General features: G+C 42.1%; 2 protein-coding genes across 2 annotated transcripts in view; one reads left to right on the forward strand and one right to left on the reverse strand.

Moving 5' to 3' along the window:
• Positions 1-307: 307 nt before the first annotated feature.
• TTC14 (tetratricopeptide repeat domain 14) lies at positions 308-9,389 on the forward strand. The gene is made up of 12 exons (XM_027893755.1): positions 308-468; positions 547-668; positions 912-1,111; positions 1,485-1,569; positions 1,659-1,788; positions 2,388-2,540; positions 3,204-3,275; positions 4,272-4,391; positions 4,471-4,593; positions 5,314-5,431; positions 7,396-7,505; positions 7,950-9,389. Exons 1-12 carry the CDS (start codon positions 311-313, stop codon positions 8,935-8,937), a joined length of 2,379 nt encoding a protein of 792 aa, XP_027749556.1. The 5' UTR covers positions 308-310; the 3' UTR covers positions 8,938-9,389.
• A 176-nt stretch (positions 9,390-9,565) lies between these two features.
• CCDC39 (coiled-coil domain containing 39) overlaps positions 9,566-12,379 on the reverse strand; it is a 20,655-nt gene continuing 17,841 nt past the window's right edge. Inside the window, exons 17-20 of the mRNA XM_027893754.1 lie at positions 11,204-11,344; positions 10,888-11,067; positions 10,595-10,662; positions 9,566-10,020 (exon numbers count right to left, since the gene is read on the reverse strand). Of these exons, the coding sequence (XP_027749555.1) occupies positions 9,858-10,020; positions 10,595-10,662; positions 10,888-11,067; positions 11,204-11,344 (552 nt within the window). The 3' untranslated portion in view covers positions 9,566-9,857. The remainder of the gene's footprint in view (positions 10,021-10,594; positions 10,663-10,887; positions 11,068-11,203; positions 11,345-12,379) is intronic.

Consider the following 12,379-nt stretch of genomic DNA (forward strand, 5'->3'; position numbering starts at 1 on the left):
CGGCGGGGGCGCAGCGCCCCCTCCCGGCAGCGCCGCCGCAGGCACTTCCCGCAGGAACCGCCCCTCCTAGCCGGGCGGGATCCCCGTGGGGTACACCCGTGTGATTTGTACCTTGTGTTTAACACTCTCTCTTCCATCGCTCTCTTTTTATTACCTGTGAGACGCGCCCGAAAACAGGGCGGGCAGCCCTGTGCTCAGTGCGGTCCTCCCGCCCGCCAGGGGGCGCTGCGGCCGCGCCGTCGCGTCCGGTGCCCATTGCCCGTGTGGCGGTTCCCGTTCCGGGCGAGGCGGCGGCGGCGCTGGCGTTGGGATGGACCGGGAGCTGCTCCGCCAGGCGCTGAGCTACCACGGCCCCGAGCTGCTGTCGCTGCTCCGCGCCGAGCAGCACGACAACCCCGACTTCCGCGGGCTGCTGCCGCCGCCCGGGGCCGCCTCGGAGCCGCCCCGCGGGGCCCCACCGGCCGCCTGGTGAGGGGCGCCGGGGCAGCGGCCGGGCGGGCCGTGAGGGGCCGCGGGGCGCCACTCACCGCGTTCTCCTTCCCCCAGGAAAGACAGGGCGAGCCTCGACACCGAGATAAAGCGCTTCATCGCCAAGAAAGCGGATCTGCTCTTCGCGCACTCGTGGAAACCCAACGGGCCGATCGAGGACACGATCGAGGAGAATGAGGGTGGGTGTGGGGGTGAGGGGGATCGGCAACCCCCACGGGCTGGGTGAGGACACTGCACTTGAATTAGCGGTATCTTTAAAAACAGGCCTAAGAGTTTTCGTTATCGCTTTATGTGGGCTGTGCACGAGCTCCTCGTTGGCACAAATAAGTCAGATTTTTAACATGCTTTGCTACCATGATGTAATCTCTGTTTTCAGGCAGTACTTTGGTCCTTTGTAACCGGCTCTGTGGCCTGTGTTGCAGAGTGTTACGCTGTCATGCCGCCCCTGGAGAGGTTCATGGAGGTGCCCAGGGAGGAGAGGAGGGAATTGCTCTTCCGTGACATCGAGCGTGGCGATATCGTGATCGGGAGGATTACCTCCATCCGGGAGTTTGGCTTTTTCATGGTGTTGATTTGTCTGGGAAGTGGTGTCATACGGGAAATTGCAGATTTGGAAATCACTGTAAGATACAGCTTTGGTCAATGCTCCATTTTTGACATGTGTTGGTTGCCTCTTGCATCTCTTGATGGAGTGGTGTGTGAGAAGGTGAAACTGAGCTTTCGGATGATGGGTGGTTGTCTGACTTCGTGGGGAGCTTATGATGCTTTGCTGAGCCAGTGAATGCATCTTTTTATGACCCACGCTCTTACTTTTGGGTTGAAAAGTTCATCATTTGTGGATGCATGAATTTTTATTTGAACCAAGCCAGTTTTTAAGTGTCACAGTTCTGATGTACATTAAGCTTAAACAAATCTTTCTCTGGCTTAATCTTGTGGAGTAAAAAACACCAACCTTTTGGCTTCATTTATGATATTCGTGCTTTCTTGTGTTGCAGGCTCTGTGTCCTGTGAGGGATGTGCCTCCTCAGAGCAACCATGGAGATCCTCTCTCTTACTATCAAACTGGAGACCTTATTCGAGGTGAGTAGCTGCAGAACTGCCGGGAATTGATTTGTTTTGGGGTCTGAAGCGTTTCTGTACTTTTCTCTTGCCCTTTATGACTTCTTTAGCTGCAGTCAAGGATGTGGACCGTTACCATGAGAAGCTCACGGTGTCGCTGTACAGCTCAGCTCTTCCACCCAACCTTTCCAGTACCAAACTGGGCGTGATCACCTCTGATGACTTCCCAGTGCATTACAAGTAAGGATGTGCTGCCCCTCTGCATGTGCTGGTTGTGGCCACTGTGTCTGAAGAGAGTCTCTCGACAGGTTATCTGTCCCTTAAACTTGTCAGTGGTGTTTCTGGTTTAATTGGGTAATTACAGGCTTCTTCTTGTTCATCTCTTTAACATACCTGCCTCTGGATAGGTGGGGGTGGTTGTTTTTTTTAGCTGCTTTCCCAAATTGTAAGGAGCAGAAAGCATAGTGAGGTATGTGTTGCTTTGGGAATGTGTTAACAAACAAATGAAAGATGCAAAAAGCTTGGGAGACTGGAGTAAATTATGAACGTTTCAAAACTCGCCTTAGAAGACAGATAGACAGAGCTATCTGCATTTTTATAATATTTTTCTGTGTTCTGGAGATACCTAGATGGGTGCCAAAGTAGGTTTCAAAAGCTCACTTAGGGTGAAAGATATAAGGGTTGCTAAATAGTAGGAAAATAAATACCTGTGGAAGAGAATGGCTTGTGAGCAGTAATATTAATATCAATACAGGCATTTTTATTCTCAATATAAGGATGAAAAAATTGAGTATAGAGCCTGTGAGGTTTCATTTGAGTACATTGGTGCTTTTTTTAAGGCGAAGCATGGAAGTTGCTAATACAGGAGAGACATTTGAAGAGGTTTTGCATCGTTCCCCAGGATTTGCTAATCCATCATTAGTTGAATATTTAGCAGAAAAACTAGGACTAAGTGAGTCAAATCCACCCTCTTTGTTGAGAGGTCTTCAAATGTAAGTGATTTTTATATTGTTCCTATACTGTAGCTCTGTGGAGATTATTCTAATCCATTGAAATAGACTTGTGAGCGGAAGTCCTAGACCACTTAAACCTTTTTCATTTTGACTTGCATGACTGCAGCTTACGTGTCCTTAAATATTTAAGAGCAAACTTCTCTACCGTACGGAATTTTCATTTGAAATTCTATTGCTCTGAATAAGCAAGACACCTTATCACACACAATGTGTGATACCAAATGCTTTAGGAATTTACTGCTTAACTCTTGTTATCTTCTTTGTATTGAAACACAGGGTGTTCAAGTTTTAATGTTTTCTGTTGTGTGTTTATTGTAGTAATAGATCTGACCTCTTTAATAAAATTGGGTAAAATATATACAATGATTGATGTTGTCAGCCCTGCTAATGTTAGGCCCAAAATAGATGTGAACTTGGTATGTTTTTATTAAATGTACTGCAGTTGTACTTGCTCAATTCAGCACTTTTAGTATGGTTTGGGAAAAACTGATTTCAGAAATAAATAACCTTCCTGACCTAGGGAGAGCAGTAAGGCATGTATGAATAATATTTCAATTTATTTCGACTGCACTACATATTATAAGTTTAACTTTGTAGACTCAGAAGGCCAACTTGATGTTTTTGTTTGTCTTTTCCTTCAAGTAAAAATTTCAATGAAGAAGATTTTGCCCCTGCCTTGAGGAAAAAGCAGTCTGCATCTTGGGCCCTGAAATGGTACGTGGTACTTCTTGTCATTAGGTTGGGTTACAGGTCAGATTTCTTCAAAGAAAATACACATTAAACCAGTTTTTCCACCACATGTGTAGCAATGTGCCAAATGGGTATGCGATAGATAAAGTCCCAAGATTCAGTTCCAAAATGCATCTCAGGTTTAAGGGAGAACTTCTTAGAATGTTTGTAATATACTGGCCTGTTCATGAGATCGAGAGCAAGATTTGTGGTAACACCAAGTACACAATGTACAATTGAGTGTTGAATGACCTCATAATTTTCAAGTCGTTTAAGCCTTAGACTGTAAATGTAACAAGTGCACTTGCTGTCTTTGGAAGGTTAAATGTATTTCCCTTGCTGCGTTTGGAACAGCAGCCCTGGATAGGTGCTACTGCTTTTACACTATGCAGTGTATTTGCAACTTTGATTAATTGCAAAAAAAGTTACTTATAATGTTAATTAAATATCAGTTTTTTAAAGAAGTCTGTAATGAAAAGTTCTGAAAATCAACTTACATTATTCTCTTTCACTAAGTTAATCTCTTAGCAAATGGGGAAGAAATGTTCAGGTAATGTGAAATTTAAAACTTCAAAATATTGTTTAAGATGAGCTGGCCCCAGTGTGTACCACCTGCCCCTGTCACCTTGTGCAGTTGGTCAGATGGGGTTTTTGAGCTTTGGATGCAATTAAGCCTGTTCCAGGTTCATGGTGGTAGGTCACACACAGTTTTGTGCAGAAAATGACTTAAATAATCATTTCATAAATTTAAAAGTGTAATGTAGTAGCATCATCTGCAGAAATTCTCTTGAGTGCCTTAAGATTTTGGGTTAAAGTCAATACATTGTTGTGGAATTATGTCATTACTGTGGTAATTTGAAATGCCAGTGTGAAGTCCATGATAACAAGGCTCAGGTTTTATTACCTATCGCTTGTTTGGAGTCATAATTTGTGAGCAACAGTGCAAAATCTGTACATATTTTCTAAATGTTTTTTCTCCAGTGTGAAGGCTGGGGTGGATTATTTCAAGGTTGGGCGCCACGTGGAAGCCATGAATGAGTACAACAAGGCTTTGGAAATCGATCCACAAAATGTTGAGGCTTTGGTAGCACGTGGAGCTCTGTAAGTCTGCTTGTTTCATTGGTTTATGTGCTTTGTGAAAGAGGAACCTCCCTGCAATCTGTGCAACTTTCTGTTCTAGGTATGCAACAAAAGGAAGTCTGAACAAAGCCATTGGGGATTTTGAAATTGCTTTAGAAAACTGTCCTACCCATAGAAATGCAAGAAAATACCTGTGTCAGACCCTTGTGGAAAGAGGCGGGCAGTAAGTGCTGGGGTTGGGGGTTGGTTTGGTTGTTAACAGTTTTTTTCATAATATTTTTTATAATACCATTCTAGTTAGAATAAAGAAAGGCATCTTTCCTTCCTGGCTCTGTGTTTATAAAAAAAAAAACGTCCTTGGAAATATCCCTGCTCATGTAGTTGTTTTACACTTTGTCCTCTGTCCCAGTTAAAATCCTGGCAAAATGTTTGAGGTTTAATCCTCAATATCCCTTTTAATCCTTTATACCCTTTCACTGCTAGGACACCAGGCTTGCATTAAGTCCTGTGAAATGTTTGAATATATTCCAAAAGGCTGTGGGGTGTTTTTTTTTTTTTTATTAAAGTCTTTGTAACAAAATGATGTACTGTAACTCTTCAGAAATACTGGTGAACCCCAATTCTAACACAAAATTTTAATTTTGAATTTTCAGGGAATAGGTTCCTTTTAAGCTTTCTGTTAAGAAGAGAGAGACGGTATTATTGAAACTGGAACTGACATTTCAAAGAGCAGTGTTACTGGTCAGGATTAGGAGATGATTATGTCAGAAACACCGTTCTGGTGGGCTGAGGTGATAGAGGAGGTCTCGGAGGGATGCAGTAGTGTCATAGTAGCGTCATAGCGCAAATAAGAAATGTCTGCAAATAAGAAAGTCCTAAAAGTAAGAAAAAGCTGTCCAAAATCTGTCTCTTAACTGTATATGAATTTTCACTTGAATTTTAGGTTGGAAGAGGAAGAGAAACTACTAAATGCTGAGAGTTATTACAAAAAAGCTTTAAGTTTGGATGAGACTTTTCAGGAAGCAGAAGAGGCCTTAACAAAACTCCGTAAGCACATGCAGGTGATTCTTTACTTTCTTTTCATATGCTGCTCTCAGTGGCAATAAGTGAACATCAAAAATCGTATTAAATCTTTTGAGCAAGCAGGGTTTAAGTTGATGGTTTGTCTTACTCTCTGCTTCCCTGGTCCACTGTAAATCTTTTCTAGTGAGCATTATGGCTGTACCTACCAGAAGAAAGGTACCTCGACTTTTGAAAAGGATAGTAAAGAAGTGCCAGACAGTGGAGACAGGGAAAGAGCAAGGCAGGGATAAGAATATCCCATCACACAAGCATGATTAATGATGTTAACTTCAAACGTTCTGTAAATACAAAGATGCAAAGTGTAAAACACTTCTGCAAGCCAAATTAACATTGTCACTGTAAAGTGACAGATCCTTGTCACTGGCCAGATTCTTGGCCTTTGGGTAATTACAGAAAGATAGAGTAACACCAGGCAAAGTTAAGGCATGGGGAGTTCACAGGAGAAGGGAAATTAAGAGGTCATTTAAAGGAAAGCAGCAGAACGTGGAGGGTGGGCGGGCAGACAGTTTGAATATCTCAGCTTTCTCCTCTGCTGTCTGGTGGTTTTCTCCTCTCTTCCCTTGCACGCAGCACGTTTCCCAGGTGAGCCTGGTGGGTCTCTGTGCACAATCTGAGTTGTCATCTTTTGTCTTCCATTCACCTCCTTTGCTTTTGTTGTCTTCCACAGCAGGTCAGAGAGTAAAATAGAGCACTGAGGAACAGGCTTGTTTTGTTCTGTGCTTCTGCATGTGAGGATGTAGGGTAGATGGGGCTGGGCTAGATGACCTTAGTCAGCAGTTCTTCAGTTGGTGGAGCCATAATGCTGACAGGTTGTGTGGAAACAAGGGGGAAGAGGAGATAGGACAATCTTAATAAAACTGAATTACAGCACAGATAAACAGGTGTAAGGTATTTGAGCAGTATCTGCATTTGGCTGCTTTAGAAAGAGGTGTCAGTCAGAATGATAAAGGAGATAAATGTTTCTCCTTTAACACTTTCCTATGGTCATTGATGCAGCAAAGAACATGATAGCTGTTGTTTGTTGGTGTGCATGGCCTTGGCTGCAACAAAGGGCTTCCTTTATTATAGCTGTTAGCACAGTTGCTGGGTTTTGAAAACTCTAATCAGACTTTCTGCTCACTCTGAATCTGAATAGAGCTGCTCTGTAGGGCAGTAGGTAGCAGAAGTCTGATCTCTTACAGACTTAAGTAGTTGAAGGATCATTTATCTGGTGAGATGCTCTTCTTCATTTACCTGTAACTTAATACATAAGTCTGATCCTGTCCCTGCCGTGCTAGAAGGGCTGAAACAACACTGGAGCGTGTTTTCCTGTAATACTGATGATGTGTTTTTCTCCAATGCATTTTTCTCTGAACGGGACCGTTGCTGCTGTGTCTGACGTCTGGTGCTGCTCGTCACCACCAAACCCCTGGATCGTGACTTCTTACGTAAACTCTGCGTCAAACCGGTCTGTGAAATGGTTACCAAACGGTTTGTATTCAAACGTGGCCAACTTGAATTCATCTGAAACTGGGTTCTGCCATGTTTTTTACTTGTAAACTGCAACACTGATAATTTCCCTCAAACTTTTCTCTCTGTTTTGTTTTGGTTGTTTGGTTTTTTCCTTATCTTCCACATATTGGTAATATTGGGGATTTTTTGCATGTTCTACATAAAACTTTTGGGCTCCGTGCTTCACGGTGTGCTGGATCACGGGTACCACTGCCATGACTGGTCAAATATATTTTTCTATGGAATAAAACCTGCAATATGGTCCTTAAATATAAACCTGACTATCACAATGGCCAATACCAAACTCCTGAACAAAAATTAATTTTTGGTCTGGGAATACTGGTAAAACATCCCTGGTGTAATTATACATTTGAATGGGGTTGAATGGGGGAAAATACCCACATTAACACTACTAATGTGATCTTTTTTATGATGCTTGGGTTCAAAAAAGAAATCTTTGGAAATGAGGGAGAAACAAGCTGCCAAAGAAGAGAGACAGAAAGCAAAGAAAGTAGAAACGAGTGCAGAAAAATTGCGTAAGCTCTTAAAAGAAGAAAAAAGGTAACTTTTACACTCAGGGCATTGGTTATGGGGCAATAAGTGCAGACAAGACTGTGAACAATCCATTCCAGACAGACTGTCCAGCAGTAAGCTAGGGAGAACTTCTCCCTGGGTAAGCTGCTTTTCCTCCAGAATGTTTTTGTGGGCAGTGTCCTTTAGTGGTGCATGTGGAAGAGTTGTTGCTTAAGGAATACTGTGCAATGTGACATATTTCCGAAGTGTAATGCCATGTGAAATTGGGAAAGATGCCTTTTATAACAAACTGTTCAGTGGATTTAATCTTAATTTTTTGATGAGGAAATGACATTTGGAATTGTCCTGCCAGGTCAGGCTCAGTTATAATTCACACCTTACAGTCCAGACTGGGGTATACAGATTTGCTTTCTGCATGTAATTTTTGCCTGATACTGAAGATTATCTCACAGGTTAATTACATTTTTTTAGGTTGAAGAAGAAAAGGAAAGTATCAAGTTCCTCCTCCTCCTCCTCTTCTTCATCCTCCTCTTCCTCCTCCTCCTCATCATCATCATCAAGTGATTCATCATCAGATGAATCAGTGTCTTCTTCCTCCTCTTCCTCTGATCACAAGAAACGTAGGAAAAAGCGTCGGCATAGATCTGAGTCCGCTCATAGCTCCAAAAAAAGCTCATCTAGAGCTTCTTCCCGTTATAAGGATCAGAATAGGAAGGAGGAGTGGTATTCCCCTCCGGCTGATACCTCTGCTTCCTTTCTTAACCAAAATATTGAAGTGGAAAAGCTGCTGGAAAGGCAGGACAGCTTAGCGTGTCCAAAAACGGAGGTAAAAGAGAAAGACAGACACTGTTCTTTTTCAAGGACTTCAGGTGATGATGAAGACACTTTCGGAGGTAGGTCTGAAGATTCAAGAGATTCTTACAGTAGCTCCAGAAATCAGCCAAGTCATAGCAGAACTGAAAAATATGGTAAACCAGAGCGATTTTTCTCCAGCTGGAGGGGTTCGTCAGGTTCGTATCACAAGTCATATGATAAGCCCAGGATGCATTATTATTACAGGAGGTCAGAAAGGGACATAGAGGGGAGAAGAGAGCAGTTTAGAAGACATGGCTCAGGTCAAGACAGGTATTACATGTCTCCATCAGGGTCTGACTATTCTGGCAAGTCGTGGGGGAAGTACAGGTCATACTCCAGCACCTGCTCACGAGAAGGTGACAAAGGTTATGATAGTGACAGGCATGTGTCAGGTCAGTATAAAAATGAAAGCGAGTCCAAGAATAGGAAAAGAAGTTCTGAAGAGACTGATAAAACTAAAGAACCAGATGAGGAAATGTCTTTGAATGGTGCAGAACAAGCAGAAAGCAGCACTAAAAGAAACCTGCCCCAGAACTTAGTTAACATATTCAATCAAATAGCTGAGTTTGAGAGGGAAAAAGGAAGTAAGCAGAAGAAACAGTGAAGTACCTGAGAGTACACTGGTTGGATGAGTTAACTGAGTATCTTGTGAGGAAATGCACAGAAAGAGCGATAGATAGGCAGGATTTTTTCTGTATTGCAGGATGTCAAAAAAATTCTAAAAGATCATGTGGTGGAAAGAGATGGAAAGATTATCTTACATAAAATAGCAGTTATTATTTAAGTTTCCTGTGCTCTTAATTTGAGGTGTTCCTGTACAATATTCTGTCTGATGGGCTGAAATCCTTTGATACCCCTGGACACAGTTAGCTGTGACTCACATCAAATAAGCACTTTAACAACAGATGGGTTTGGTTTGGTTTTTCTTGTCCCTGGGGTACTACTGTTGATATTTTTCTATCAAACGTCCAGCTACAGAAAAGGGATAACTGAATGAAGTCATGTGCCATCACAATGTATATAGTTCATCTGATCATTAAATTTTCTTAATTTTTCTTTTGTGTCTGGGTTTTTGTTAACATTGCTGAGATGTTTCATGCTGTTCAGTGGTCCAGTTCAGTGGAACCCTCCCGTGTCTGTGAAGGCAACTGTATTATATTCTTTAAATATATCAAATGCTCTCGAAGAGTAATGTAAAAAAACCCAAAACAAACAAACAACTGAAGTAGAAGAGAGATTTTATAACAGTGTTTATTATCTAGGTAAGTTTAAGTCTGAACCTTTGGTTCTGAGCATTGCTGTTGGGATTTGGTTTACAAGCAGCCTGAAGGCAGTGGTTGTGTTACCGAAGGAGGAGGTAACGCTGTTCCCAGCGAGGTCTGCAAAGGTGGGGGGCAGAACCACACTAGGGAGCAAACACCTGTCAGCCCACACAATAACAACTGTACTTCTGCTGCAAGTTTTCCAGGTGACTCCATGTATAGAGGTCAGTTGCAAAAATTAAGGAATCTCAACTAGATGAACTTACAACTTCTTTTTGCCTTTAAAAGTACCAGAGGTGCTGCCTCTGCTGGGTGGCTGTGAGCCAACAGCTGCTCCTTCCTCAGCAGGGGGGAGAGGCAAGGTCAGCTCAACGACTTTGAGGGAGGAAGCCTGACTAGAGACTGAACTTGTTCTTCTGAAGGATCTGAAAGACAAAAATTCACTCATCAAGATACAGAAATCCCTTTATCTAAAACAGAGCTGCCAAGGGTGGCTCTCAGAGCAGCCACAGAGCCCTGTTCATTCCAGCTTAGATCCCCTGCAAAGATCTCGATAATGGCTCCAGTAACCTCTGGGAATGTTGGACCATAACTGGTCAGAGTGGCAAGGCACTGTGTGAGCATACCTTGGACAGCAGAAGAAGGTAAAGCATATATATATTCTCTATTTAGTCGGGAAGGGGAGTTCACACTACCATGTGTAAAATGTGGCTCAAAATTGCGCTTTTTTAAATAGAGCACAGTTAGGAAATGTGATTATTCTGTAATTACAGTTTTATTTTAAACTGATGGATGATGAAGTAAACTTCATCATGTGCTAGAAAAATCTGGTAAACTTAAAGGACAGTGTAAGAAGAAAGTTTTTAGAGAGTCCTCAAAAAGTAGAGACAATTGAGAAGACCCTCAGGAGTGAGAAATTCTGTCAGTTAGGGACTGATTTTGCTGGTTTAAACTTTATCTGAAAAAAACTCAAACCAACCCAGCAATGCTAGTACTTACCTGGTAGTAGCTCTTGTGGATTGGGAACTCTGACTACCATCAGAAGCAGTAGGAAGCTCTAAATTGGACTAGAAAGTGTGGAAAGAAAAAACAAGGTGAAGTGGTGATTGTATAATAAAACTGGGATATCAGGAGGGTTTATAGTGCTGTGTATTTGCAGAGCTGTGGAAAATGGATGAACATTCTTATTTTACTGTAAGTATATTGTTGAATTTAGGAGTTGCCCTTAGACACTCATCAGTAGGCTGGAGCTGTCACTCAGGATTTTGGTGGCAGTGAACTGGGAAGCTCACCTGGTCAAAGTACATTTGAAAGGCTGCAGTTAAACCAGGATTTGTTTCTAGAACATCAGCTATCACTTGGTTGACGGTTCTGTTGAAGCTTTTCAATTCACGAAGATCAATGTCTCTCTCTTCCTCTGTCTTTGTTCCATTTTGCCTCAGAGACTGAATTTCTCTGGATAGTCTGGAACACTTAACACAAATATTTTTAAAGCATTGGTCTTATGAAAATACAACACTTTTTCAGAACCCTGCTAAGTTACAACCACAGAGCTTAACCCACACTACTGTTTATCACTACAAAGAAGTTGTCAGTAAATATACAAACCTGTTTTATAACCCTTTCTAGTTTTGGCTTCTGTTCTTCAATGTCCTTGTTCAGCTGCAGAATGAGATCTTGTTTTTCCTCCTTTTGCTCTTGGAAGAGGGCTTTCTGCTTCTCTGCTACATCAAGGTGTTGTTCCATGCTCTGCAAATTCATTTGAACAGTAGTGTTAGTTTATAAAGCATTTGGGTATCCTTTCACTTCTTGCATTTCTTTGTGGAAGGGTCTGCTGTCATTACTACTTGTTTCTAAATGTAGCTCAAGCAATGAGTGCCATTGGTAACTCAAATCTTTCTGTTTAGTGGCACAGACCTGGATAAAGTGACTACCAGGTAATTTACATATCTCTTAAAAATTACTTTAAAGGTACTGTTAAAGAAGTTACAGGTATGTGTTTTCAGATGTGCCTCTGAGCAGTGTCTACAAAATTATACCACCAATTTACTAGTGCAAGCTATCCTAAAAAACCCCAGCATTGTTTCCTATGGAAAGCGATGGATACCTTTGACTGGAATGAACAAAATCAGCTCCATAAGGGCAGCTCTGCTTTTGTGGGTTTTTTTTGTTGTTTGTTTGTTTGTTTTTTAATAAATAAATAAAAAGGCAGGAAAGGGTGTGCTGTAACACCTCATTATATTCCAGGGTCTACTCCCTGATGAAAATCTGTGTCCCTTTTCTTTACCTTAAGAAATAACATCTCTGAAGTAAGGAGATAAGTCCTGCTTTGGTAGAATAAGCCATAGGAATGTTTGTTGACTGTAGCCAGTGACTCAGGGCTTAGAACCATCATGCATATGGAGTATTCCTCAATTTCTTCTAATAAAGTTCTAACTCAAATGCCCCACGTCAGAATTAAGTGTTGCTCTTTAAGGTCCCAGTGGCTTTTTGATAACCAGGGTAACCAAGAATGAGTCCTTGCTGTGGAGCCTGAACACGAGCTCTCCTTTGCCTGTGTTTAGTGCTCAGCCTGCTAAGATACAAGTCAGCTAAATTAATTCTGTTTAAACTGAAGCACCGTCAGTGCTAATAAAACTGAATCTGTTTCAGAAAAATCCTGGGACGTAGATGCCACAGGACACAAGATGTGTGGATTTTAATCTGCACTGCTGGACGGGTTGAGGGCATAGTGGTGTGTGCTGCACTTGAATACAGCTGCTTTAGTGGCTGCCAGAACAGCGT

Source organism: Empidonax traillii, unplaced genomic scaffold, assembly GCF_003031625.1.
Source record: "Empidonax traillii isolate 1590-97213 ecotype Southwest subspecies unplaced genomic scaffold, ASM303162v1 scaffold405:size801240, whole genome shotgun sequence".
NCBI lineage: Eukaryota > Metazoa > Chordata > Aves > Passeriformes > Tyrannidae > Empidonax > Empidonax traillii.

Bases quoted from the DNA above. Each gene is read 5' to 3' on its own strand.
- TTC14 (XM_027893755.1), top strand. From the start codon at position 311: ATGGACCGGGAGCTGCTCCGCCAGGCGCTGAGCTACCACGGCCCCGAG. The intron at 669-911 runs GTGGGTGTGGGG...CCTGTGTTGCAG, and splicing joins CACGATCGAGGAGAATGAGG to AGTGTTACGCTGTCATGCCG. The intron at 7,506-7,949 runs GTAACTTTTACA...ACATTTTTTTAG, and splicing joins CTCTTAAAAGAAGAAAAAAG to GTTGAAGAAGAAAAGGAAAG.